At 47.5% G+C, this 27,298-nt stretch overlaps 10 protein-coding genes across 11 annotated transcripts; 8 read left to right on the top strand and 2 right to left on the bottom strand.

Annotated features, from left to right (window-relative positions):
• On the top strand, positions 1 to 2,229 carry LOC117580495 (ionotropic receptor 75a). The gene is made up of 6 exons (XM_034267083.1): positions 1 to 144; positions 208 to 392; positions 441 to 791; positions 855 to 991; positions 1,046 to 1,652; positions 1,702 to 2,229. Exons 1-6 carry the CDS (start codon positions 48 to 50, stop codon positions 2,227 to 2,229), a joined length of 1,905 nt encoding a protein of 634 aa, XP_034122974.1. The 5' UTR covers positions 1 to 47.
• Positions 2,230 to 2,672: 443 nt separating this feature from the next.
• On the top strand, positions 2,673 to 4,862 carry LOC117580494 (ionotropic receptor 75a). The gene is made up of 6 exons (XM_034267081.1): positions 2,673 to 2,801; positions 2,870 to 3,036; positions 3,091 to 3,438; positions 3,496 to 3,632; positions 3,698 to 4,585; positions 4,646 to 4,862. The coding sequence occupies exons 1-6, from the start codon at positions 2,711 to 2,713 to the stop codon at positions 4,860 to 4,862; spliced, it is 1,848 nt and encodes a 615-aa protein (XP_034122972.1). The 5' UTR covers positions 2,673 to 2,710.
• A 159-nt stretch (positions 4,863 to 5,021) lies between these two features.
• LOC117580493 (ionotropic receptor 75a) lies at positions 5,022 to 7,220 on the top strand. The gene is made up of 6 exons (XM_034267080.1): positions 5,022 to 5,082; positions 5,189 to 5,373; positions 5,424 to 5,769; positions 5,835 to 6,598; positions 6,660 to 6,940; positions 6,995 to 7,220. The coding sequence occupies exons 1-6, from the start codon at positions 5,022 to 5,024 to the stop codon at positions 7,218 to 7,220; spliced, it is 1,863 nt and encodes a 620-aa protein (XP_034122971.1).
• Positions 7,221 to 8,880: 1,660 nt separating this feature from the next.
• LOC117579771 (battenin) lies at positions 8,881 to 14,267 on the top strand. Of its 2 annotated transcripts, none has more exons than XM_034265824.1 (6): positions 8,881 to 8,963; positions 12,511 to 12,731; positions 12,804 to 12,934; positions 12,993 to 13,151; positions 13,219 to 13,558; positions 13,619 to 14,267. In XM_034265824.1, exons 2-6 carry the CDS (start codon positions 12,525 to 12,527, stop codon positions 14,051 to 14,053), a joined length of 1,272 nt encoding a protein of 423 aa, XP_034121715.1. In that variant the 5' UTR covers positions 8,881 to 8,963; positions 12,511 to 12,524; the 3' UTR covers positions 14,054 to 14,267. The 2 variants fall into 2 exon arrangements, with proteins under 2 accessions (XP_034121715.1, XP_034121714.1); XM_034265823.1 differs by lacking the exon at positions 8,881 to 8,963 and adding an exon at positions 10,336 to 10,478.
• A 283-nt stretch (positions 14,268 to 14,550) lies between these two features.
• On the top strand, positions 14,551 to 16,720 carry LOC117579480 (arylsulfatase B). The gene is made up of 4 exons (XM_034265375.1): positions 14,551 to 14,758; positions 14,817 to 14,976; positions 15,036 to 16,445; positions 16,512 to 16,720. Exons 1-4 carry the CDS (start codon positions 14,630 to 14,632, stop codon positions 16,550 to 16,552), a joined length of 1,740 nt encoding a protein of 579 aa, XP_034121266.1. The 5' UTR covers positions 14,551 to 14,629; the 3' UTR covers positions 16,553 to 16,720.
• A 48-nt stretch (positions 16,721 to 16,768) lies between these two features.
• Positions 16,769 to 18,285, top strand: LOC117579481. The gene is made up of 2 exons (XM_034265376.1): positions 16,769 to 17,248; positions 17,318 to 18,285. Exons 1-2 carry the CDS (start codon positions 16,907 to 16,909, stop codon positions 18,227 to 18,229), a joined length of 1,254 nt encoding a protein of 417 aa, XP_034121267.1. The 5' UTR covers positions 16,769 to 16,906; the 3' UTR covers positions 18,230 to 18,285.
• A 41-nt stretch (positions 18,286 to 18,326) lies between these two features.
• Positions 18,327 to 20,384, top strand: LOC117579479 (probable ATP-dependent RNA helicase DDX52). Its single transcript, XM_034265374.1, has 3 exons — positions 18,327 to 18,470; positions 18,530 to 19,908; positions 19,974 to 20,384. The coding sequence occupies exons 1-3, from the start codon at positions 18,408 to 18,410 to the stop codon at positions 20,317 to 20,319; spliced, it is 1,788 nt and encodes a 595-aa protein (XP_034121265.1). The 5' UTR covers positions 18,327 to 18,407; the 3' UTR covers positions 20,320 to 20,384.
• Positions 20,385 to 20,551: 167 nt separating this feature from the next.
• On the top strand, positions 20,552 to 21,430 carry LOC117579965. Its single transcript, XM_034266139.1, has one exon. The coding sequence runs from the start codon at positions 20,614 to 20,616 to the stop codon at positions 21,334 to 21,336; it is 723 nt and encodes a 240-aa protein (XP_034122030.1). The 5' UTR covers positions 20,552 to 20,613; the 3' UTR covers positions 21,337 to 21,430.
• A 1,381-nt stretch (positions 21,431 to 22,811) lies between these two features.
• LOC117579216 (gastrula zinc finger protein XlCGF48.2) lies at positions 22,812 to 24,561 on the bottom strand. Its single transcript, XM_034264983.1, has 2 exons — positions 24,511 to 24,561; positions 22,812 to 24,204 (listed from the first exon to the last, which is right to left on the bottom strand). The coding sequence occupies exon 2, from the start codon at positions 24,188 to 24,190 to the stop codon at positions 22,919 to 22,921; it is 1,272 nt and encodes a 423-aa protein (XP_034120874.1). The 5' UTR covers positions 24,191 to 24,204; positions 24,511 to 24,561; the 3' UTR covers positions 22,812 to 22,918.
• A 588-nt stretch (positions 24,562 to 25,149) lies between these two features.
• LOC117580097 (digestive cysteine proteinase 1) lies at positions 25,150 to 27,218 on the bottom strand. Its single transcript, XM_034266358.1, has 3 exons — positions 27,065 to 27,218; positions 25,870 to 26,859; positions 25,150 to 25,805 (listed from the first exon to the last, which is right to left on the bottom strand). The coding sequence occupies exons 1-3, from the start codon at positions 27,111 to 27,113 to the stop codon at positions 25,195 to 25,197; spliced, it is 1,650 nt and encodes a 549-aa protein (XP_034122249.1). The 5' UTR covers positions 27,114 to 27,218; the 3' UTR covers positions 25,150 to 25,194.
• Between the last annotated feature and the right edge of the window lie 80 nt (positions 27,219 to 27,298).

Raw genomic sequence — 27,298 nt, 5'->3', positions numbered from 1 at the left:
GCAGCCGCCTGCCTGAAATCGAAATCGGAAGAAGCCTTCAAGTTGAGATGACGACAAACTTGGCACTTTATCGCCTGTTGGTGTTCAATTTGCTGGAAATCAATTTGAGAAATGTTTTGGTGTTCCACTGCTGGTCGAGGCCGGGTAAGCAAAAGCAAAATTATGCACAAATTTATTTGTTTCCATTTATACTTCGTTATTTTCTAGACGCCTATCCCTTGGCTGTGATGATGAGTGAGAGCCACATCTATTCGCAATATATTGAACTGCAAGAGAATGCTGAAGGCTTGGCCAACATACACAAGGACTACTTGGACAGCGAAAGCGATGTCCCCAGAATGGCTGTGTTCCTGGACTTGGGTTGTCCTCTTGCGGATTTCATAACAAATAAGGTGAGGCATTGCCATTTAATTCCTACTTCATAATTCTGTTCGTTGCAGTCCAGTCGTGCCCGTCTCTATAACCGTCGCTATCATTGGCTGCTTTTCGATCAAATGGGTAACCTCTCGAATCTGGCCGAGCTCTTTGTCCGTGCCAATATCAGCCTGGATGCCGATGTGACCTTCATCGAGCAGCGGCAGGAGGAGGACGAAGGAGAACTCTTTGTGTTGCATGATGTCTACAACAAAGGCTGCCACTTGGGTGGCGTGCTCAACATAACCATTGATCAGAGTGTCCAGTGCAATGGCAGCAGCTGCTGGGTCAGGGACCACCTCAGCGATCTGCACGAGCGGACGCGGCTGCAGCAGCGCATGGATCTGACCAACATCACCCTTCGAATGGCTGCCTTGGTGGGGGATAACAAAAATAGTTGTATTTTGCAATGCATTTCTTTTTTATATATTCATCTTTAGGTCTCTGTGTTGCCGCTCACTTCCAAGGAGGATATTCTTATGGGATTCCTAAACAGCGAGCAGGATGCCCATTTGGATTCTTTTTCACGTATGGGCCATCGCCTCATCCTGCATATGCAAGAAATGCTCCATTTCAAGTGAGTTCTTGCCAAGTCTCAAGCCCTTCCTTTGAGGTTTCTATTCGTTTTCAGCTTGAGCTACATTTGGGTGGGTGAGTGGAGCATCCAGGATGCATATGGCGGAGCCATCGGCTTGCTGGGCAATGAGTCGGTCGAGCTGTGCAGCACTCCGTTTACTCCCAGCTGGGACCGCATGCACTACGTTCATCCCATGGCCGAGCTGGCCGAGTTTCGAGCCGTTTGCATGTTTCGTACGCCACACAATGCCGGCATCAAGGCGACCGTGTTCCTGGAGCCCTTCCAGCCCAGCGTCTGGCTGGCCTTTGGGGCTGTGCTGATGCTTGCCGGCTGCCTGCTGTGGCTGATCTTTCGCCTGGAACAGCACGGGATGCAGCGGTGTCTGGAGTTTATGCCTTCCCTGCTCAGCAGCTGCCTGATCAGCCTGGGTGCTGCCTGCATACAGGGCTCCCACTTGCTGCCCAAGTCCACGGGTGGAAGACTGGCATTCATTGCCGTCATGCTGACTTCCTTCCTCATGTACAACTACTACACTTCGATTGTGGTATCCACGCTCCTCGGATCCCCAGTGCGCTCCAACATAAAGACCGTGCAACAGTTGGCGGACAGCTCCCTGGATGTGGGCGTCGATAATGTTCCATTTACCAAAGCATATTTGACGGTAAGTTATCTCCTGAGTGTGGAATCTCTATACAATAATTCCTTCACAGTCCTCGCCCCGTCCGGATATACGCAGCCTGTACAGGCAGAAGGTGGAGAACAAGCGGGATCCCTCGACCGTCTGGTATGAGCCGGAGGAGGGTGTGATCAAGGTGCGCGATCAGCCTGGATTTGTCTACATCTCAGAGGCTTCCTTCATGTATCATTATGTGGAGAAACACTATCTGCCCCGGGAGATCTCTGACCTCAATGAGATCTTGCTGCGGTACGAAGGCGCCGTCTACCACATGATCCACCTGAACAGCAGCTATCGGGAGCTGATCAGCCAGCTCGAGATTCGTTTTGTCGAGTGTGGCCTGATCTCAAAGCAGCGGCGCTTCTTCACCAAAAGCAGGCTGCAGACCTACACCAACAGCTTTGTCATCCAAGTGGGAATGGAGTACGCTGCTCCACTCTTTCTCTCCCTATTGGTTGCGTATTTCATGGCTCTGCTCATTCTACTCTTGGAACTGGCCTGGAAACGAACTGAAAGACAGACCTTGACTCTGGGCAGCAATCTCTTGCCCCACGAGCAGTGAAACAGCAAAAAATCAACGAACAAAATACTATATTTAATCGCGTAAGTACGAGAAGTAGGAGTGGATATCCCGACCTAAAATTGTATCGCTTAAGCCCGGTTATTATCCAACTCAGTCCAATCCATGCATGTCCGAATTGGCATGCCTGTAATTCGAGTATTCCTATTAAGTTGTCAGTTAAGGTTGTCAAGTGCATGTAGGGCTAGGCCAAAACGATGAGCGTATTGGGGCTAAGAACTTGATTTGGACTTTCAACTGTGCACCAGAGTGCTAAGAATGGAATTCCACAGTGGAAAAATACGATAGCTGGGACTATTCTTTAACTGATTCCGATATGCATTATACATCCGCCTACTTGATTGATTGATTGCTTATGTCGCATTATGCTTGGCTCATATATAAACCTCTGTGAATTGGTAATCTAGCTCATTAATTCTGGTCTAGTTTTGGTTTCGTTTTCTGATAGAAATAACTCGTAGAAATGTGGGAATTGCACAGTTTCATGTTGTATAATCTTTTGCACATGGCCAAGATAAATCATGTCCTGATCTTGCACTGTTGGTCAGGGGAATGTGAGTAGTCCTGACATCAAATCGATTAGTTCCTTCTTTAGTTCATTTTTATTACTCTTTATGCACAGCCCTCGCACATTTTGCACTCTTAGCCAACACGCGAAATGTCTTTACACAATTCGAGGACCTCAGCACTAGGACTCCACTGGAGGTTCAACTCCTCAGTCACAATGTGCTCAAGTTGGGCGTCTTCATGGACAGCAATTGTGGACAAAGCGAGAGTATTTTAGAAGTGGCAAGTATTTGATAATTTTCGGTTTCTAAATCTGATTTGTTTCCATTTTGACAGGCCAGCCAAAAGAAACTCTTTAGCCATCGGTATCACTGGCTCATCTACGATCGTCAGCCGAGTGTCTCCAGAATGGAGACTCTCTTCCGGGAGGCGCAACTCTTTGTCGATGCTGATGTGACCTATGCCCAGCCTTCTCTCAGCAGCTCCCTCTTCACTGTGACGCTCTACGATGTGTACAACAAGGGCAGACAGTTGGGCGGAAAGCTGAACATCACAGTGGACCAGGAGATTGTTTGCCAGGGTGTGGAGTGCCGTGTCCAACGATATCTCAGTGATCTGCATGCCAGAGCTCGACTGCAGCATCGAAAGGCTCTAACTGGATTGATCATGAGAGCCACAGCAGCGGTGAGTAGTTCGCCCAATCCATTGCTGGTCCTTATCTGATTTTAGATCCACCCAAAGGTCAACTCTTTGCCTCTGAATACCTCGCAGGAGAAAATTCTCGCGTTTATGGAAACCAGAGACCAGATTCATCTCGATACATACGCCCGACTAGGCTACCAGTCGCGTCAGCCACTCCGTGAAATGCTGGACTGCAGGTGAGAAATTTAGAGAGCTATTAGAAACACAATCTACCACAGGGGTTTCCGCTTCTCCCTCTCAGCTTTGAGTACATCTTTCGTGATCGCTGGACAGACGATGGCAATGTGACGGGCGGCATGATCGGTGACTTGATCACCGAGGCGGCTGATCTATCGATAGCTCCCTTCATCTACTCCTTTGAGCGGGCTCTGTTCATAAAGCCCCTGACCAAGTTCAGCATCTTTCGCGATGTGTGCATGTTCCGTAACCCGCGATCGGTGTCCGCTGGCCTGAGTGCCACCGAGTTCCTGCAGCCCTTCAGCGCTGGTGTCTGGCTGACATTCGGCCTGCTGCTGATTGTTGCCGGCTGCATGCTCTGGGCTACGTTCCGCATGGAACGAGTCAGCGAATGGAAACCCTCGTTGCTGACCAGCTGCCTCATCTCCTTTGGGGCTGGCTGCATACAGGGTGCCTGGATGACGCCACGCTCCACGGGCGGACGCATGGCCTTCTACGCTTTGATGCTGACCTCCTTCCTCATGTACAACTACTACACATCGATTGTGGTGTCCAAGCTGCTGGGGCAGCCGGCCAAGTCGAGCATCCGCACGCTGCAGCAGCTGGCGGACAGCAGCCTGGAGGTGGCCATCGAGCCGACACCCTACACGAAGGTCTACGTGACCACCTCCGATCAGCCGGACGTGCACAGTCTGTACCTGAATAAGGTGGCAGCAGGCAGCAGGCAATCGCCCGATCGCATCTGGATGCAAACAGAGGCGGGTGTGAAGAGGGTGCGCGATAGCGAGGGATTCGTCTACATTGCCGGAGTGGCCACGGCCTACGAGTTTGTGCGGAAATACTTTCTGCCCCATCAGATCTGTGAGCTGAACGAGATACCACTGCGAGATGCCTCCCACACCCACAGCGTGGTACTCAAGAGCTGCCCCTATGCGGAACTCTTTAGATTAAAGTAAGAGCAGCCAAAAGGATCCTTTGGGCTCTAAAGTCTATTCCATTTATGTACTTCCAGTGAACTGCGTATGCAGGAGACGGGAATCCACTTCAAGCACGAACGCTACTGGATGCGTACCAAACTCCATTGCTATCAGCATAATCACTCGGTGGCCGTGGGCCTGGAGTATGCCACTCCACTGTTCATTCTGCTACTGGGATCGATTCTGCTCTGTGTGGGTGTGCTGGGCCTGGAGCTGCTCTGGCACAGGCACAGGCACAGGCACAGGCACTGAGGTGAGACGAGGCCCGACTTGCTGGCAAATTGGTGCAATTTGAAAACAAACAGCGACCGAATGTGGACAGGCAAATTGATTGAATGGCAACGAGACTCCCCCACCTATAAAAGGAGCAGACACTGCCCAACCGCTCAGACAGAGTGTCAAAGTCAACAAATGCAGCTGCAAGTGCAATTGGCCAACTTTCTAATGGACAACCTGGTCCAGTCGCGCATCGGTTTTATTCTGTTTTTTCACTGCTGGCATCCAGATGAAAGTGTGGCAAAAATTGAGAATTGAGAATCCCACAAATGGTGAATCTTCTTCTCTCCTTCTCCTTGCAGTTCGTGAGTTTGCCCAGCAGTTCATGAAGCCCCTGCATCCGCACCTCATCTACCATCAGTTCCAGCAAATGCACGAAGTTCGGGACTGGCAGGATCTGGAGTTGCGTTTCCTGGACCATTTGCAGCCCACACTGGCCATATATGTGGACATGAAGTGTCACAAGGCAGCAGGATTGCTAGAGGAGGTAACAAATCTATTTATTGTGGATTATTTTAATCTCAATTCTCATTGCAGGCTAGTCGTGAGCAGCTTTATAATCAGCATTACCATTGGCTGATTCATGGCAACGTATCGGAGATGGATTTCTATAATTTCTTTGCTCCCTTCAACATTTCCATCGATGCCGATGTCGGCTACGTGAAGGAGGTACCTGAATATACTTACAGCAACTCCTCGGTGGTCTATGCCAGCTTTGATGTCTACAGCAATGGCAGAACCATTGGCGGCCAGCTGAATATGACAGCCAGCTATGCCATGGGCTGTGACCTCAGTGGTTGTGAGAGCAAACGATACCTGAGCACATTGCATCTGCGTTCCAAGTATCGCAACAGAGAAGAGCTAACCGATGTGATACTCAGAGGTAGAGAGTCCTTAACGAGGAATGCTTTGTTTCTAATGTTTCTCTCTGTCTCTCTGTCTCTCCAGTGGCAACAGTGGTGACCCAACGTCCGCTCTCCTGCCCGGATGATCAACTGATTATGTTTCTGAGTCAAGAGAACGACACACACATCGACTCTTTAGCCCGTTTTGGATTCCACTTGACGCTGATCCTTAGGGATCTGCTGCACTGCCAAATGAAGTTCATTTTCTCGGACAGCTGGAGCAAATCGGATGTGGTGGGTGGGGCCGTGGGCGCTGTGGTCGACCAGACGGCAGACATCACAGCCACACCCTCGCTGGCAACTGAGGGGCGGCTCAAGTATCTGTCGGCCATCATCGAGACGGGCTTCTTCCGCTCGGTGTGCATCTTTCGCACTCCTCACAACGCGGGCCTGCGCGGAGATGTGTTCCTGCAGCCGTTCAGTCCACTCGTGTGGTATCTGTTCGCTGGGGTTTTGTCTCTGATTGGACTCTTGCTCTGGGTAACCTTCTACATGGAGTGCAAGCGAATGACCTGGGGCTGGCGGCCACTCGACTATCTGCCCTCGCTGCTGAGCACCTTTCTGATCAGCTTTGGAGCCGCCTGCATACAGAGTTCTGCGTTGATTCCACGCTCCAATGGGGGACGTCTGATCTACTTTGCCCTCTTCCTAATCAGCTTCATCATGTACAACTACTACACATCTGTGGTGGTGTCCTCGCTGCTGAGTTCGCCGGTCAAGTCCAAGATCAGAACAATGCAGCAGCTGGCCGAGAGCCAACTGACAGTGGGCCTGGAGCCATTACCCTTTACCAAGGCCTATCTGAATGTGAGTTTTGCAACTCTACTCTACTTGCCCACTCTTAATCTTTGATTTACTTTCCTTTCAGTACTCTAAACGTCCCGATATTCAGCTGTTTATCAAGCGCAAGATCGAATCGCAGTCTCAGAGCCACGACCTCTGGTTGCCCGCCGAAGAGGGAGTGCTGCGGGTCAGGGACAATCCGGGCTATGTCTATGTCTTTGAGACGTCCTCGGGCTATGCCTACGTGGAGCGCTTCTTTACGGCCCAGGAGATCTGTGATCTGAATGAGATATTGTTTCGCCCCGAACAATTGTTCTACACGCATCTGCATCGCAACTCCACCTACAAGGAGTTGTTTCGCTTGAGGTGAGCTCCCAGTGTCCTTCGATACAAGTATCCTGCACGGTTATATCTCCTTAGACTTTTGCGTGTCCTGGAAACGGGTGTCTATCGCAAGCAGCGCAGCTACTGGGTCCACATGAAGCTCCATTGCGTGGCCCAGAACTTTGTGATTACCGTCGGCATGGAGTACGTTGCACCACTGCTCCTCATGCTGATCTTTGGCTACATCCTGGTCGTTTTTATCCTCTTGCTGGAACTCGCTTGGCATCGCTATCTCACCCGGAACAAGCGACTCACCCTTTAAAGTCCCCTTTAAGCTGTTATTCAGAGCACGGCACACGGAGAGCACCTAGAGCACCCCGGCAACAAAAATAAAAACACTTTGGGCTCAACTTTTCGCCACGTCCCACGACTGTAAAATTATGCAGGGGATAGTGGGTGTAGGGGTAGTGGGTGAACGCTTTTCCATGCTTCCTGTTTCCCTGCCCTGAAAATTGCCGCACGCCTCGTTGAATGAGAGGAAGGAAGGATGATGCTGTGAACGGGGCGGCAAAGGACGTTGTGGCTATGTTTTCATGCGATTTTCGTATTTGCATTAAACAACTTTTCGTGTTTGGCGGTTACATTTTATTTTTCATTTTCACTTTTGGCAATGATTTTATTCATCCTTTCCTTCGCCTTTTATTTGCATTTTTATGCGCTTCGAATGGAAAACTTTATCCCCCCCCCCCAGGTCGCCATAGCCCATGTGTGGGCCTAGCAGATAACCTGATAATGAGGCCTATTAGGCAGCAGTTAACTATTCCTTTTCAGCACCAAGTTTCCCAGCCCACAGAGTGTGGGTGTGGGTGTGATTTTTGCTCGAAATCAATCATATTGCACCCAGACCATGATTTATGTCGCTTTAATGAAGTTGCCCCGCGGCAGACAGAAGATATTTGGAGGCGGACAGCTAAGGCTTTGTGAGATTTGCAACATAAAGAAAAAAGAAGACTCCCAGTAGGAGATGAATAGGCAGGAGCTTGAACAAATAGAAAGAAATTAAATGTCCGAGTATTGTCTTTAAGAAATGTAAACAGATTTGCGCTTTAATATAGTTTTATAGTTTATAAATTCTTTCCCGAAAAACCCTTTCTCCATTGCTCTTTCTCACTACAAACTGCAACTGGCTAAAGCTAGCAGACGGCGTTAAGCCAGAGCAGAATTCTTTGCCCATTACTATAATAAATTGGCTTGACAAATTGTCAACTCAATCTTGTTGTCAATGGGCCATCACTTGGGCCCACTTGGTTAATATCTCAAGGAGCACAGTGCTCCCTTGCTCCCTTACAACTTTACGGTGTCAGTGGAAATTGACAGGCAATTGTGAATTATTTACAACATTGAACAGAGTTTTCCGCTTCAGCCCTGTAGTCATCAAACCATTTTATTTTTCAATTTGTCAGCAACATGTTTTAACTTGATTTTTTTTCTATTTGTAACTATATGTTTTGGTTGGGGGAATGAAAAAAGAAAAAAAAAAACCACTCCCTGCTTTGCGGCTGCTGTGTTAAAATTGGTTTTGGCGGTTTCTGTACGTGCTAAATGAGCGCGAAACGGATTCGAATTGCCACATGAGGGAGGATGGGTAAAAGGAAATAAACCTCAATGAATTTATTACTGGGCAAAACCCTCAACTACATGTGTATTGCAATAAATAGATTTAACTGTTTGCAGAGGGGAGAGAGTGCATTTTCACAGCTCTCTCTCTCTCATCATCAGCAGCGCCCTGATTGTCAGTTCTCATGTCTGCGGTCTCCAGTGCGTTGCCTGTCATATACTCATATTGCCCTGACTGATATCTTAAGATTTATATGGCCCAATGCTGGGCACATCTTATCTGTAATTTAATCTGTGCCCCCACTTAACGATAATGACGCTGTCGATGGCTGGCGCTGGCTGACTATCCGGCTCTGTTCTAGTGGCTTTGTGTCCTCAGTTGGATTCCATTCCTCAAGCTGGCGGATTGAGTAGCAGGCGGAAATACCCGTACTCTCGTCTCGAAAGTGTGCGTATCCATAAGGTTGTTGTTTTTAGGGGATACTTTACAGCACTTCACCTCGGATTTATGGCAGCGAAAGTGTCTCGTCAAGTGTTTGCCTTTGCCGGGTGTGTGTCTGTGTGGGTTTACGTTGTTCTTAAATTAGCCAGAATTTCCAGTTAATCGTGTTGGCGAAGTTCAACTTAAATATGTTTGCATAACTGAACAGTTTGCGTTGTATTTACAACGTGGGTTAAATAACCTTAAGAAATATTACAAGTAATATTGATAATGATAGCCAGCAAGGTTATTTATTGGGAAAATAGATCCTTAACAAAGTGTTTACTTCTCTGTTATAGTAACTCTTGATATCTCAGTCCTGGCCCTCGTTCACAGGTTTTCTTTTCATTTGAGTTTTTTGCCATATAACGCATACGCCACGTGCGCTCACCCGATAAAGGCAACAAAGCAGCTCAGAACGCAACAAAAATTATTGTTGTTGTTGCTCGTATTTAGCGGCCAGAACAAAAGCCCTGAAAGAGTTCAATACTGGCATACAAACAACAAAAACAAAAGCGAAATGCAATTAACATTCGGTTTAACTTTTCATTAACGGCAAGCAGCCGCTCGCAACAACAAACAATGAAATATCTGAGAATTAGAGAAGTTTGGAATACCTTAATATGATGGAAAAGAATTTGGAAAGATGTCAAATGATTGGCACCTTTTCTGATTGCCTTATTAGCTTTAGCTTTTGACCAAATTGAATCGTTCTGTATCTATCTAATCGATGGAAAATTCCTGGGTATACTTTATCTTTGCTCGTGCAAGAAACAATCGCCAGCTCTGGGGGGGACCTACCTATTCTAAAGAGATTATCAACGAAACACTCACATGTTGCAGAAATCTTATCACAAATTCTAGAATAAACTTCCAGTAGAAACACCTCTGATTAAGGATGCCTCTCTCTTTAATCAAAGTGTGATATACCCTAAAAGCGAGTGTATTACCAGATCAGGAGAGACATTTGGCAAAGCAAAAAAAAAACGTGACGCTCGCTGACCGGCCTCAACTCTCTGCGGCTCCCCGAACGGAACCGAACCAAATTGAATCGAATCAAATCGTACAAAAATACTATATCTATACACATAAACCGACTGATCGGCACTTTGGCACTCGCCACTTGTGGCACTACTGCTAGCTGTTACTCCTCTTGTCGTCTGTCGTCTGTCGTCTGTGGGTATTCTATTCTGCTGCCTTTTTTTATGCTGCCTGGCGCTGGCAACTCGCGTGATACCTCGCACTTTCGGTCTTTGACGTCCATCATTGTTGTCGGTTGTCGGTTGTCGCTGTGTGTTGATTTGTTGGGGATTGGATTCGCGTCGAGTGTTGGGGAGGGCTCATTCAGATTCAGTCGCTCATTGAACGCCCCAACGCGCGAAACGTCGTCGTCGTTTTCGTCGTACCGCCGACACGTCGCTATCCAAACTTCTAGCCAATTGTTCTCCAAGTGTTGGCCAAATAGTGCAAGCAAAAAAGCAAGTGAGTGCCACACTCGAACGTGCTCTTACAAAATAATAGATACAACGAAAACCATTTATCAAAAGGTTTACCATTACAATATGAAATTATGAGTTAGAGAAGAGTTTTTAAAGCGGAGTTTAGGTTACATTTACGACTGTACAGATACAAAAAGTGCAGAGAACGAAAAGCTTTGAGCTAAAAAAATTAATTCCAAGTGTTAGGCAAGGACTAAGATATACTGAATTGTTTTTAAAATGTTTCTGAATGGGTTTATCATCCAGTCAATAACTTGCAGGTCCTCGCAAATGTCGTTCCTTGTTTAACTTTCAACAGAATGTTTTAGAGCTAAAGCTAAAGCTAAATGCCTCAAGGATTTCTTTTGAAAATAGGCAAAAGCCTCGACAGAAGTGAATGACACGACAAAGTGCTGTGCCATTGCCTTTGCATTACTATGCAAGCGTGCACAATCCAAGGTAAATGCTGCTGCTGCTGGTTTGGGGACTTCTTCTATTATCAGTTTACTTTCGATATTTCGAAACGTTTGTGCTTCGGTGTGGTGTCGAATTGAATATATTTTGGGTACTAAGCAAATTCACTGGGATAGCGTCGCACATCGAAGTGGGTCAACAACATTATAACTGCGCAAATGGATCGAGTACGAGTGCATCGATGCGTCACTTCCAAGCATAAGTGTACTCGTACTCGTAACCCTAAGCAACTCTAGAGAACTCCATTTAGTTGCTGATTTAGCAAACCCCTTGAATTGGTATTTGTTTAATTATTTATTTGCCAGTTGGCTTCGTCTCTTGTTCCCACACCGCACACTACTAATTTGAATAGATTTAATTTGTAATTGTTTTTTTTTTTTAGCTAAAACAGGTGCAAGGTCAACTCAAATGATCTGTGCAAATTATAACAGTCAGGCAGGGCAGACTAAGGTGTTGGATTGAGTTTGTTCAGGCAGAATGGGGACATATTTATATGCCCAGAGCGAATGAGGATGTGTTTGACTTGCAGACAGAATGGTTTCCGGTTGTACATCCCCCTGTACTTCCCCCTCTATCGATAAGCGACAGTCACAAGTTCTGTCGGATGTAAACAAATCAAACGATTTGCACTTTGTACCATATACATCGTTGCCAATAAACCAATGATCTATATATATATATATAGTATAGGTGAATACATATGGTGGTGACCCACTCAGTTTATTTCCCCTCGATGGTTTGTGCAATCTGTTACCAAACGGTGTACAATCTGTACAGCAACTGAAAGATCTATTTATCATAAATGTATCTATTCTTCTATTTAAATATCTAGTTTTTTATATTGAATGATATTTAATATTGCACATACAAATAGGGATCTGAAACTGCAATTGTTTACACATTTTGATTAAGGAAAACATATGACCTAGTGGAACAGTTGCTTCGTTCCACCTTCAATACTACAATTATTATTATTTGTTGCACGTATTTCTCGAGAAAACGTAAGTTCACTTTTTTTTACGTACTTCCCCAAAATGCCAATTGTGTTCGTTCAAGTTCAAGGTACCAACCACTACGACAGACATGCACAGCTTAACAAATTAAACAATTTGTTTAAATTCGACTCAAGAAAATATTAAGACATAGGAAACGAACAACGAACCACAGCGAAAGAGACGCTGCTGTTTGCTAAGAGAGAGCTCAAAAGAGTTACAAAAGCAAAGAGAGGAAGAGTGTCAGTTGAGCAAAGAGAGAGGGCAAGAGGGAGAGCGTGGAATTGCCTTACAATAACTGTTAATGCACTGAGGCAAAGCTGCAAATATTGAATTTCAGCATTCGTAATATAATAAAACCAAAATATAATTGAAAATAATTGAACTATTTCTCAGTGTAGTTTAGTTCAATTAAGTTCAAAGCGTCTCCGTGACATGAACAAATGCAATAGTAGATACCGCACTGGAGGGAACCAATTGAGATGCAGCGGCAGGTGTGGACGGAGCCACAATACATTATACATTAATTATTTCAGTTATTAATTAAATGCATTCTATGTATATGTATAGCTTGCGTGCCCGTTATGACGTCCAGCAAACAGCAAGAGGCCGAAGCGGCCGAGCACGATCCTCAGGTTGTGGTCGCACCTGCAGGTGGCCCCCACAGCCCTCGAAAGGATCGTGGCCTTTGGCGTGACCTGACATCCTACTGGATCCTTGGCTTATGCAACAACTACGGCTATGTGGTGATGTTGAGTGCAGCCCACGACATCATCAAGCAGTTCAATCCGGTAGGCAGACAAATGGCTGCGGGACTACCGTGAAGTTCAACTAAAACTTTTCGCTTTCCTTCCTTTTCACAGACCGATGACGATGAAGCGAGCGCCACGGGCAGAAATTGCCACTTGGTGTCCACTGGTGCCATTCTACTGGCCGATGTGCTGCCCTCGCTGTTTGTCAAGATGCTGATGCCCTTCTTTCCCTTCTGGGTGAAGTGAGTAGATTGAACTTGAGGCCTTTGCAGAATCTACAAATGTTTTGGCACCTTGCAGCTTTCGCATAGCCATTGCGGTGGCCTGCTCGGCAGCGGGTTTCCTGCTAGTTGGATTCGCCCACGCCGAATGGATGGCCCTGCTGGGAGTCATCATTACGTCGGCCAGCAGCGGCATCGGAGAAACCACATTCCTGGCATACTCTTCGCGATATAACAAGTGAGTGTGAAGAGTTTGTCCAACCCTCACTTGACCCTCTAAAATGTTGCTTTAATTCACTTTCAAGGAATGTCATATCCACCTGGTCATCGGGCACTGGAGGTGCCGGCGTAATTGGTTCCCTAAGCTATGCCACGCTGAGGGATCTTGATGTTAGCCCCCGCAACACCATGCTGATTATGCTGGTCTTTCCGGCCATTGAAGCCTTCGCTTTCTGGCTGCTGCTGCGTCGCCCACAGGTAGATATTCTGCCTGTGACCGCTGTGGAGTCCACCGAGGTGCTGATTAGCGACGACAAACCACTGGTTGGCTTTAAGGAGAAGCTTTCGTACATCAAGCATCTGTTCAAGTATATGCTGCCTCTGTGCCTTGTCTACTTCTTTGAGTACTTCATCAACCAGGGATTGGTGAGTGACACATGCTTAGAGAAACGCGGGAGGGACCTTCTTAATGCTTTTCCCTTTCAGTTTGAATTGGTTTACTTCGAGAACATCTTCCTGGACAAGGACTCTCAGTATCGATGGTTGAATGTGGACTATCAGATTGGTGTCTTCATCTCGCGCTCTTCGGTCAACATCTTCCAGCTGGACAAGATCTGGCTAATGTCCATATTCCAGTTCATCAATGTCATCTACTTCCTCACCGAGGTCATTTTGTGGTATACGCCCAGCATCTGGATCGTGTTCGTCATTGTCCTGTGGGAGGGACTGCTGGGTGGCGGCGCCTACGTGAACACCTTCTATCGCATGTCCAAGGAAATATCACCGGAGCGACAGCAGTTCGCCATGGCCATGGTGGTGCAGTCCGACTCCTATGGCATTGCCCTTGCCGGCTTCCTAGCCATTCCCGTGCACAATGCCATCTGCGGTCTGCCGGCAGCGGTGCGGAGTGTTGTCTGGTGATCAATCAGCCGAGAGGAAGCGCATCTGGGATCAGATTATGCCTTTAACGTGTCTGTCTGACTGTCTAGCTAATGAGTGTGTTTGTGACTCCTTATAGTATTATTAACTCTGTGTGACTGCAACCAAGCTGGCTTAGATGTTATGTAGTTATGTAGCCTCTGTTCAATTACTCTGTAAGCTTTCACTTAATAAATCGTTTGACTTTTAGTAGCAATTCGATATCAGGTTAACATTAAACGCATATGCCCGAATTTATCTGGGCAAACCGCCTTGATCTGTCAAGTCTTGGTTCCAGTTTACTCAACAGTAGCCAATAAAAAAGCTGCTTAAATGTCGTGCATTTACAGCTCTCCCTGCCTTAACATTAATTACAGACTCCAATCAAGTTTGTTGGTGGCTGCTAATTTGGACGAACACCTCGCAAACTGAACCTGAAATCGAGTCGAGTCGAGGCAAGATATTATGTGGATCCTCTCTCAAGCCGTCAGTTGCTTCAGAGCTGTCGGACAGCGTGCAGAGCGGTGCGCAGCACGCGATTAAAATTAGTTCATTAGTTTGAAAATTCAATAGCTCACAATGCGGGGCTTATCAGCATTTCTAGTACTTTTACTCTGCCTTCAACGGGTGAAGACAAATGAGACACCAGCAGCAACATCTTCAACAGCAGGGCGTCCCAATATAATCATTATAATGGCCGATGACATGGTAGAACAAAAAAAAAAGATCATTTTAAAAATAAAACCATATTTGTAATATTTTGCAGGGCTTCGATGATGTCAGCTTTCGCGGTGGACGGGAGTTTCTGACACCTAATATCGATGCCTTGGCTTACCATGGACGGATTCTGGACCGCCTGTATGTGCCACCCATGTGTACACCATCGCGTGGAGCTCTCCTCAGCGGCCGCTATCCAATACACACAGGTAAGATCTGCCTTCTCCGATACCAGGTGTCTTTATTGATCATTCAATTTGGGCAACAGGCACTCAGCACTTTGTTATTAGCAATCAGGAGCCATGGGGACTGACTCTGAATGCAACTTTGATGCCGGAGATCTTTCAGCAGGCCGGCTACTCCACCAATCTGATAGGCAAATGGCATTTGGGCTTCTCCCGACCGGAGTATACGCCTACACACCGGGGATTTGACTATCACTATGGCTACTGGGGCGCCTACATAGACTACTATCAGCGGCGATCGAAGATGCCCGCTGGCAATTACAGTCTCGGCTACGACTTTCGTCGGAATATGGAGCTGGAGTGCAGGGATCGCGGTGTCTATATCACAGACTTGCTCACCAACGAGGCGGAGCGTGTGATAAGGGAGCGGGAGGGGCAGGAGCGCCCTCTGTTCCTGCTACTCAGCCATCTGGCCACACACACCGCAAATCAAGATGATCCCTTGCAGGCACCTGAGGAGGAGATTCGAAAGTTTGCCTATATTAAGGATCCAAACAGAAGGAAGTATGCAGGTGGTATGCAGCCATGGTATGCAGCCATGGTCTCCAAGCTGGACCAGAGTGTCGGGCGCATTATCAGCGCATTGAACAGCACGGGTCAGCTGGCGAACAGCATTGTGATCTTCTACTCCGACAATGGGGCGCCATCGGTGGGAATGTTTGCCAACACCGGCTCCAACTGGCCGCTCCGAGGCCAAAAGAACACTCCCTGGGAGGGAGGAGTGCGCGTAACCGGTGCTATTTGGAGTGCACAGCTGCAGGGACGCGCCAATGCGTTCACCCAGCCAATTTATGTGGCGGATTGGCTACCCTCGCTGGCTCATGCCGCGGGCATCGAGCTGCCGCACACCCTCGAACTGGACGGCATAGACTTGTGGCCGCAGTTGGCTGGCCCTGCGGATGCACCGCATGTGCCGCGTGAAATTCTGCACATGCTGGACGACGAGTGGAGGGTCACTTCGTTCCTACTGGGACAATGGAAGTATATTAATGGTACCACTTCGGCGGGGCAGTACGATCAAGTGCTCACGTACCGTGAGCTGGAAGATCTGGATCCTCGGGAGACTCGCTATGTGGTGGAGGTACGCAACTCGCCCACGTCGCGCGTCTTGTCACGCCACGACATTCGACGCATGACGCAGCAGCGGGTGATGTCTTTACGGCGGTCAGCTTCCGTTCGCTGTGGAGATCTTCAACGTGGCTGCAATCCCTTGGTGGAGGAATGTTTGTTCGATATCTCGACTGATCCGTGTGAATCAAACAATTTGGCCTATTCCGAGAGGCACTCTGAAGTTTTGTCGGCGATGCGGCAACGCGTCAAACTCCTACGCGAAGGAGCCTCTCCTACAGGAAATCGGAAGGGCATTAGGAAAGCTGATCCATCGTTGCACAAGTGCGCTTGGGAGGCATTTGACGTGGAGATACCTGCATTGGGTGAGCACGACCTGCTGCAATTATGAACTATGGTTTATTTTCCTTTCTTTTCTATTAATTTCGTAGCGCCCATGGAATGCGATTATCAGGGCAGCCCCTGTGAATAACCGTTACCCGCTGTCTGCGTGATTGCGATACTATCGGCTAAACCCAGTCTGCCAACACTGGCTCACACGATTTTTTAAATACATTATTAAAAGATTAATAACTTTAGGATAATCATACTCGTTAATATTGTAAATTATATGTAGTTAAGATAAAGTTTTACAAACGCTCACAGTGTGCTCACATTCAAACGCCCCTTAAGTGGCGCCCGAACAGCTGACAGCCTGTTAGCATACACATGCGTGTGTGTACATAAATTTCCTTGAAGCCAAAAAGGGGGTTGTTGTTGGGCGTCGTTGTTGGAACAACCACAAAGCCGGAGAATCACACGACAGCAGACAGAAAACAAACACACCATGGAGGAGCGCGCTGTTTTGGCCAATATTGCTTCCATAATTACTAAGGATATGCTGATTGATCAGCAGCCCAGGGGCGAAGGCCAAACAGAGATTTCATCAAATAGTTACCCTCTGCTGGCGGCAAGTGATGACGACGAGGCGGAGATATTTGCAATGATGCAGCAAAAACGTGCTTCGTCTTCAGATCTGAAACGTAGAGAGACGACGGAGCCAGAGGAGCCACAGACACGCCACAAAGTTGCCAAATTGGAGTGGACATATGGAGATCTAAATCTACTCCATCGCTATGTGGATGCTCAATTCGAGTCTTATTTGCATATGCGCAAGCTATCGTTTCTGGTGAGTCGCAGAAAACACCCACCTGCCCCCTGGATGTGTCACTGAGTAACGCCCACCAACCCTTTGCAGAGAATTCAACAAGCATTGGAGGAGATACTGCAGAATATTACGCTGCCAGGGTACCCGAGCCCCCCACCACAGACACTGGTGTCGCTGGCCATGTGGAAGCTTGCCACCGACGAGCACTTCGAAGAGATTTCCAGGAAGTATCAGTTACCGTGGGCACTTTGTCAACAGGTGGTCCGCAGCTTCTGGAGCGTTATATCCGACAACTATGAGAGCTTCATCAAGTGGCCCAATTCCCTGGCAGCGCAGCAGAGCACTCTGCAGGCCTATCAAAGCCTTCCGCAGCTCAAGTGCTTCAAAGAGCTTTTTGGCATCATTACGCTGAAGCGCCTGGATGTCTTTCTTGAGTCGGAGCATGCCGAGGTTCCCGTGGTCCTGCAACTCATCTGCAATGCCGAGAAGAAAATAATCGACTGCTATGTGGAACTGGCTAACGAGTACACCTTCGAGGAGTCGCCAATTGGCCAAACGCTTGCGTTGAATCCCAGGACAATGCCAGCGGGCAGCTACCTCATTGGCAACAGTGTATTTCCGCTCAAGTCGTATCTGATGCGACCCATCGAGTCGGAATGCTTTCGCAAGGATGCGGTGTTCAACGATCTGCTGAAGCCTGCCTTCCAGCTGGCCGAGGAGGTCCTCGACGCACTGGCTCGTCGTTTCAACACTCTCTACGCCCTGGAGGCGCGGGATCTCAACGAAGTGCGTCTCATTATGGAGAGCATTTGTGCCATGCACAATCTCTGCGAGGAGTTCAAAGATGATTACTTGGTCCAACTGGCTAATTCGGAAGGGCAGATCAACTTCACCTGGGGCGGCATAGTGGACGACATTAAAGGGAGTGAGAGTAACACTAAAGGGTTGCGTCGGCGTGTTGACCTCATGGATGAGTTGGTGGCCATGGAGCCGGGGGATTAATAATTCCAATATCTTTGTAAGAAATTAAGCTAAGAATTATATTTGATGTCGTCCAACAGCTGTTTATATTTTCAACCATCGATAGTATCGATAGCGCTATCGTTTTTTCCTATCGCCGTTTGGCAACTCTGGTCTGAGGCAAAACAAATGCACGTGCGAAGAAATAATTAGCAACAAAATGGACGAGCATGACATATTTAAGCTATTAACGGCGGGAGTACGGTTTACCAAGAAGCCAAAGGTACGTATAAATTGTGCAGGTATAAATCAACACGCAGCGACTAATTTGCGCCCCCACAGAACCCTACAAAACCAAGCACAACAGTGGTCAGTTCTCAGGCTGATCAAGAGCTACAGCCGCAAAAAGTTAAGAAAGCAGAGGAGGAATCGGAAAACACAGAATTTCGGCTTCTGGGAGATGCAGCAGGCGCTCTTGGCACTGCGCCCAAGCGCAAAAAGGCCAATGGTGAAAAAAAACTATCGGAAGAACAGCAGGAACTGCAAAGGCTGACGGATCAGGCGAATGCAGCGAGAAAACAGCACAGCATAACAGCGCTGGGCAAGAACATTCCGGCGCCCGTGTTAAGCTTTGATGAACTGATTAGGGATTACAAGCTATTGCCGCGCCTGCAACAGAACGTTCTCTCGTACGGATTCTCCCAGCCCACGCCTATACAAATGCAAGCACTGCCGGTACTGTTCCAGAAGCGGGCTCTGATGGCCTGTGCGCCCACTGGCTCGGGAAAGACCTTGGCCTTTCTCACGCCCATTATCAATGGCCTGCGCTCTCACAAGACGTCCGGGCTGAGGGCCTTGGTATTGGCCCCAACGCGAGAGCTGGCGCAGCAAATCTATCGCGAGTGCTCGGAATTGACGAGGGAGACGGGTCTGCGCACACATTTCATTAGCAAAGTGAGCGAAGCCAAACAAAAGCATGGCGCGGAGTGCAAGCAAAAGTATGATATCCTCATCTCCACTCCGAATCGGGTGAGGTTCTTGCTACAGCAGCAACCGCCCCTGCTGGATCTGAAGGGTGTCGAATGGTTTGTGCTGGACGAGGCGGATCGACTGATGGAGGAGGGCCAGAACAACTTCAAGGAGCAGCTGGATGACATCTACGCGGCCTGTTCACATCCCCAGAAGTGCGTGGCGTTCTTCAGTGCCACCTACACGGTCCCAGTGGCCAAGTGGGCGTTGCGGCATCTCAAGAACCTTGTGCGGATCACAATTGGAGTGCAGAACAGTGCTACGGATACAATCCAACAGGAACTGCTCTTCGTTGGGTCTGAGAGTGGCAAGTTGGTGGCCATGAGAGACCTAGTGCGCCAAGGCCTTCAGCCGCCTGTTCTTGTTTTTGTCCAGAGCAAGGACCGTGCAAAGCAGCTGTTTGAAGAGCTGCTCTATGACGGCATCAACGTGGACGTGATCCACGCCGAGCGTTCCCAGCATCAGCGTGATAACTGCGTGCGCGCTTTCCGCGAGGGAAACATTTGGGTACTGATTTGCACGGAGCTCATGGGGCGCGGCATTGACTTCAAAGGCGTTAACCTGGTGATAAACTACGACTTCCCTCCCACGACCATCTCGTACATTCATCGCATTGGACGCACTGGTCGTGCGGGCCGTCCAGGCCGTGCCATTACCTTCTTCACCCAGGATGATACGGCCAATTTGAGGAGGTAACTCGGAAGCTTATGCTGCTACAAGGTGCACTCTTTTATAACGATTGGTTTCTTTTTCTCAGCATTGCAATGATCATTAAAAACTCTGGCGGTTCTGTGCCGGAATACATGCTGCAAATGAAGAAAGTTCGCAAATCGGAGGCCAAAATGCGGGCCAAGAAACCGCTGGATCGCGAGGATATATCCACAAAGATTCGACCAGAGTCTAAGATTGATGCGAAGACCCAGAACTCCGCAAAGCTGCAGAAGGTCCAGAAAACGGAAAAGTTTCTCAAAAAGCGAGACGGCAGGGAAAAGGCCACCAAAACGACAAAAACAATTGAAAATCGTTCAAAAAAAGCAAAGAAAATGGCTGTTGAGCCGAAACTGATGAAGCTGAAGAAAATGAAAAAAGATTTAAAAGCCTAGAAAGTTTACGTAGGGTTTGAATTAAATATAATTGTATAAAATATAATTTCGAAATGAGCGCTAAATTCTTCTGTATGCTTACAGCTAAGTGTACCAGTGCTGGTAAATACTTATTTTGTTCGTCCTACCATCCAACTATCGATATATCCAACTGAGATTTCGGTATATTTCTAAGGGGCAGAGGTATTTTTGAAAATGAGGAGGTATGTTTCTGAGTGTCAAGCGGTATATTTTATCGATAAGTCCGCGGTAACAATTGCAGATGTTGTTGTTAATGGACGCTACAAAAAAATTATGGACGATTTAAAGAAAATGTGTCGCATTTGCCTAAAAGAGGCAACAAAGACGCCTGTGGACATTTTTGCTAGACAGAAACCCGATGAGAGCTTGCCCTACGAGCCGGAAGACCTTCCGGCGAATCTCATAAAGGAGTGCACCGGTCTGAGTGTCGAAGAAGGCGACGGCCATCATCAGCATTTATGCGAGCCGTGCTTCAAGCAGCTGCGAAAGGCATTTCGATTCAAGCGCAGATACTGTCGGAGCATGCAGAGCCAGGCACCGGTGAAGAGAGAACCAATTGAAGAGGAAATATCCACAAGTCCAAACGACGCCGCCTGGCAGCCGCCACCGGTGCAGGTGATGAACGAGGCAGAGATCGAGGATGCCGCTTATCCCACTGTGCCCGTGATCAACGAGGTGTACAGCGAAAACACTGCGGGGGAATATTTTGAGATAATCGAGACAGAGGACTTGGATGTAAACATAAAGACCGAGGAGGCCGTGGAGGAAGAGGAAGAGGATGAGGACGAAGAGATTACCCCCAACCCGTCACGGAAGAAGAGACCTTTCACCATGAGGGTGGTGGATCAGGCGGAGGATACAGAGCCAAACGAGGCGGGACCACCGCCGCTCCACTTCCAGTGCATACACTGTCCAAAGACATTCCCCAAGAGGGCGCAACTCGTTCTCCACAGTCGCGCCCACAAAAAGAAGAAGCTGGCAGAGGCGGACGAATAGCCCCGCCTAGAATGGAAGTCGTACCAAGTAATCTGAAACAATATGTTGTATTTTGTTAGAGCTAGGAGAGATAAATGTTTTAGCTATAAGGAAGAAAGGAAGGATGTTGTCCTGTCCCTTGGACTACAGGACAAACTGACATGCTGGAATGCATATTTGGTGCGGGACAGACAATGGGAACGAACCCACAAATTATTTAATTTACATAAATATCTTTAAATGTTTTACGTTTTGTCAAACTAAATGTACTGGCTTCGATAGAGACCCCGCCACGCTCCGATAAATATGACATGGAAACACACTCAGTTTTATATCAAATAAAATCTTGAATATTTCTTAATCTTAATCTTAATCGGATCTTAAAATTACTAAAAAACGAGAAGGGACGTGTGAGACGCTTCTTAAGCGTTTTATACCCGGCACTCAGTACTACATCTGCACCTTAGCGGTGTTGCCAAATTTTACATATTTTCTTCATCTGTCATCTACATCTACAACACTTCTCACACTAACACGCTCCGTTAGCTCGCCGCCCTTCCCTAGACCCACACACTGCAGACTCGCGGCAGACACTGCAAAACGCACACGGGGTGGGTTAAAAGTCGGCAGAGGCAGGGGCCGAGGGAAGCAGAAGCAGAGTGTGAATGAAAGAATGTGAAAAGAACAACAAAAGCTGCGGGACAGCTTGGGTTTAGCCACTGCATATTAATTTCTTCATTCTGGCTATAATAATGATGCAATCGGATCCCAATTTGGTGATCTGATAGATATGGCCATTCCCTACGGAATGGCGTTTTTAGTTTTCTTTTATCTTCAAATTTGTAGATTTGTGTGAGCATGCAGAAGTCTGGATGCAAAATTTGGTGGTACTAGCTTTTATGGTCTCTGAGATCCAGGCGCTCAACAAGTCGGACGGACAGACAGACATGGCTCAATCGGCTCGGCTATTGATGCTGATCAAGAATATATATACTCTTTCCTTCTGTGTGTTACATACATTTACTTTGTGCACAAATACAATATACCCTATTTACTCTTCGAGTACCGGGTATACAAAAATCGTCTTTGGTTCGCTCTTCGAAGGCTGGTTCCCCAGCGAAGGGCACTGCATTCTTTATTTGTCCCACAAGACTCCAGTAATTAATGCACAAGCGAATTATACAAAAGAAAAATAAGACTACGCGAAAGAGTAGGTAGTGTAGTGTTTAGAAAATAGAGATCTTAAAATTTTTTTTTTTGTGTTTTTTTAATCGCTACATCGAAATTGGATGGTCGTACGACGATTAGTACGCATTGACCAGGTACTTTAGTTTACGTTGGGAATATATAAGAAGAAAAAAAAACGAGAACGGACGTGTGAGACGCTTCTACATTTTACATTGTTTCTTTAACACTTCTCAGGCCAACACGCTCCTTTAGTTCGCTCCACTCCCCTAGAGCCGCACACTGCAGAGTCACAGTAGAAGCAGAGACGCGGCAGAGGTAGAGGCCGCACATTTAAAATATAAAATTAAACCATATCATGAAGGACCCTTAAAAATACTCAAACTACTCAAAGACTAAATCAAGAAAGGAGGGCACGTTATGGTCCTGTGGCCCGAGATCGCAGCTTGTATTCGCGTGTGGTCTTCACTTCCTCGATTTTCTTAGTGTGTTGGCGCCTGATGTGCCCTTCTAGAGCGACCTTCTCAGCATAAGAATTGGAGCAGAGGGAACACTGGTACGGCAGCTTTTCAGGGTGGTGGTGCATGAGGTGAAGATTGAGACTAGACATTTGGACATAGGCACTGGTGCATTGGGAACACCGGTACGGCCTTTCTCCAGTGTGAAGTCTCATGTGAGCATCGAGATTGCCTTTCTGCGTATACGCCTTGGAGCATTGGGGGCATCGAAAGGGCCGTTCCCCAGTGTGAAGTCTCATGTGAGAATCGAGATTGCCTTTCTGCGTATAAGCCTTTAAGCATTGGGGGCATCGAAAGGGCCGTTCCCCAGTGTGAAGTCTCATGTGAGCATCGAGATTGCCTTTCTGCGTAAAAGCCTTGGAGCATTGGGGGCATCGAAAGGGCCGTTCCCCAGTATGAAGTCTCATGTGAGCATCGATATGGACTTTATGCATAAAAGCCTTGGAGCATTGGGAGCACCGGAAAGGTTTATTTCTTTTAACTGGCAGCTTCGAGTCGTTACTGTTCCCACTTGCGAATTTTGTATGCAGAAGCGACTTTGTCTCATCTTCATTCTGGCGGTGCGTGTCGTCGGCTGGGAACCCTTTGCACTTTCCAGGCCTTAGTTTTTTCGCTGGAGTGGATCCCTCGTTTGTTTTATTGCAAAGTCTCCCTTGTCTGGTTCTCTTTGGTTCTTCAATGGGTTCCATGGCTTTTTCTACTGGCTCGAGTAATTCGTAGTTGCCGATTCTGTCGTCTCCCATTGCCTTATTAGGCTCACCCAAAGTGAGTACATCGCCTTCTGGTATTCCTGGTCCCTGAGACTCTTCGTTTACTTCTGTCAGAATCCACTCTTCCTCCACCAGCGCGCAGAGTTCTTCTTCCGCTTTTATCACCTGTGCAAAGAAGCGGCGACTCTCCTCGAACTGGCGCTTCCATCTGAAAGCAGCTTTGGTCGCCTCAATGCATCCCATGCACATGAGCGTGGGGAATCCATCACCCAGCCTCAAGTTGAAGTCAGTGCACTTATTTATCATGTTCGCCAGACACAGCTGCTGCTCCTGCTCCTGTCCGTGCAGCTTAAAGCGCGTTTTCGTATATATGTTGACCATTGAGTCGGAAGTTGCACGGCATGCGATACACATCTTTGAGGTGTCCACTAACAAAACGTCAGTTAATGGTTTGACGTCCATATTAACATCAACAAATAATTTTGTATTTTGTAAAAATTTACCGCACACCGAGGTGGCCGAGAAATTATCGATAGAATATACCGTCAGGGCTTCGTAAACATACCAAAATATACCATTGCATCTTCAAAAAATACCGTAAATATACCGTAGTCTTAAATCAGATTCCTCGATTTTGATGTTCTATCTGATATTACTAGCTAGCAAAGACTTTCACCACTGAATAAATAATTTAATCCGATTGAAGAATCGATTTTGCTTATTATAAATACTCCTTTTCATTGGATTGTATACCTTAAGACCTTATATATTAAAATTTTGTTTTATTTTGTAATTTGCTTGTACAAATTTACCGCACTTTCGCTGCAGTGTGACCGTGGATTTATCGACAAAATATATTGTCAGCCCCTTATAAATATATCGAACATACCGAACATATAACATCCGTACACATTCCGTACATACCGCAAATGCTAAGTCGTCTTCCTCGACTTTGTTATTCTTTTTAATATTACTAGCTAGTTAGACGCCCATCACTAATACTATAATTAATAGAGCCCTTAGAAATATACCGAAGCTGCATAAACTTATGTATATTGATACTTGGGATATGGGTTCATGAACAAAAATACCTACTACAGCGAATGAGCTGAAAAAGTTCACCTTAACCCATTTATATGGGTGCACAAGTCTACTTTCAAAAGTAATTGGCGGGCTTGCATTGAAATTGCTTTTAAAAAGGAAATTTGCTGCTGCAAATCGAGCAATAGCAAGGCAGGGCACAAGTGTCATTGGTCTTTCCCGCTTATCGCTTCGGCTGAACTTAGCCAATAGAACTATGGAGCCATACCATAAGAGAACCGATAAGAAGCAAAGCCTGGGATTAAAAAAGAGCACATATCAGCTCATTTCAATTTATTGCATATTTAGAGCCCGTGGGGCGAGAAAATAAAAAAAAGGTATAAAGATACAAAGCAAAAATATAATCGAGCGATGCGAGAAGCGTTCTACATCTCCACATAAGTGGGCATGGTCATTACGCCGCAATTGTTCTTGCGTGCTGACATCAGGATGTAACCATCGTTGCCCCAATAGGTGGACCAAGAGTTCTTCACCAGCCAGTAGTCCTCGCCCTTGATGGTGCCGAAGCCCACGGCCAAAACGGCATGATCCAGGCCATCCACATCGTTCTTGCACTCCGGCTCGTAGTACACGCCGTTCGAGTAAAAGCTGAAGGTCTTTGGTGAGGCATCAATGGCCACGGAGAGGGGTCCGTGCTTCAGGAGGGCCAGCTTGAAGGCATTCGGATCATTGGAGGTGACATTCACAAAGCCCTTGATGGGCGCCACAAGGGTGACGTTGTTGATGCGACAGTAGCCGTCCTGTCCGAGATACGGTCCGTACTCCTCCTCGGTGGGTACGCCGCCCACCTGCATCATCCACTGATATACACGGAAGTCCTCACCGCCATCGCAGCCATTGTTGCCAAAGGGCCAGGAGCAATCGATCAATGCCTGCTGCGAGAGACGCACCAAATTGCCACCGTTCTTGAGAAAGAAGGCGCCCTCCAAATGGCCAATGGTGCCAAAGGACCAGCAAGATCCGCACACCGATTGGTCTGAAACAGAAACCAAATTCAATTTTAATTTAAGGATGAAGAAACGCCAGGCATTTGGGCCTACCTTTGACTGGGGTAACAGCACCGAACAGACGCCAATCGTACTGGTCGGGAATCTCATCCCGGTGCTTCGACACATCGTAGGGGAAGGGCTTGCCTGTGTTGTAGCCGCCAGAGGATTTGTAGCCGCGTCTGGCCTTCAGCTCCTCCTCGGTCTTGTCGGCCAAATGATTGACGGCCAGCGTGTAGGGCAGCTTAGCGCGGTTCTTCGAGTGAATGTAGCGCAGGTTCTGGCGGAAGATGTTCTTCCTGTGCTCGTGCTCCTTCTCAGTGCGGTAGCTCATGCCGTGCTTGTGCTTAAAGTGGTGGAAGGCCCTCTCCACGTGCTCATCGGTAGGTGACATAAACTCTTGCATCGGATTGAAGGTGGCATAATGGCCAGTGCCCGGCCCGGGGAAGCCCACGCACGTCAAGCTCTCGTCGATCTCGAACACCTCGTTGGGGATATCGTCGTGCTCGTAGCTGTCGTAGTCGAGGTAGTAGTGATCGTAGTGGGAGCCCAGGAGCGTGTTGTAGCCGCGCATCTCGTAGCGCACGGGGATGGGCATGCGGCTGGCCGGGTAGTGGGGCGACTTCTTGTAGCGCACCCACAGTGTGTACACGTTCTTCTTCTGGCCGATGGTCTCCTCCAGGCGGAACTTATCGCAGGTGAAGCCCAGGAAGGTCTCGGTGCCGATCAGCTGGAAGGGCTTGGCGTCGGGCAGAATGCTCTGAATCTCCACCTTCTGGTCGGATGTGCCGTTGACCTGCAGGCAGGTCAGCTTGTTCATCTCCTCATGCGTGGTGATGGGCGCCAGCTTCAGCAGTGTACCGTAATCGCCCTCCCCCGCCAGCTGGTACGTCTTCACCATTCCCCCATAGTAGTCGATGCGGGATCGCTTGGTGTTCTTATCATACCAAGCGTAAAATGGCTCCGCAATCTCGGCATATGGTATGTACAGGGTGCCCTTCACAATGTAGTTGGCATCCCAGCGCGGCGGGTTAGTGGCCTGACCTGAAGTAGCGGTTGTTGTTGTTGTTAATGTTCATGGAGAGAGAAAGAGCAGGAGTTTATCAAATGCAAACGGTAAAGGGCAGCCATTATTGTCTTGTCAGTCTCACGCCACTTTTCGCATACATACATATGTACATCGAAGTATTTACATATGTGCATACATTAAATTAGTTCTCTCACTTTTTGCAACCTTATATTTACTCACCTGACATCGCCAGGCCCGCCAGCAGCACTAGCACTAAAAACACTTGCATTCTCCGGAAATCTGCACTGAATAATCTACACTTTAATCTGAGTTCTGTTTCGATTCTGATGTTGTTATTTGGAAAGCTAAGCTCTTCTGCCGGCTTAACTTATTGTCTGCTCCGACATAAGCTTTCTGTAGCAAAAGCGTGAAAAACGCGTTTTGGGATTTCGCATGCCTCACGTTCACACTTGG

The sequence above is a fragment of the Drosophila guanche genome, unplaced genomic scaffold, assembly GCF_900245975.1.
Source record: "Drosophila guanche unplaced genomic scaffold, DGUA_6, whole genome shotgun sequence".
In the NCBI taxonomy this organism is placed as follows: Eukaryota; Metazoa; Arthropoda; class Insecta; order Diptera; family Drosophilidae; genus Drosophila; species Drosophila guanche.
This window is presented reverse-complemented; position numbering and strand designations above follow the sequence as displayed.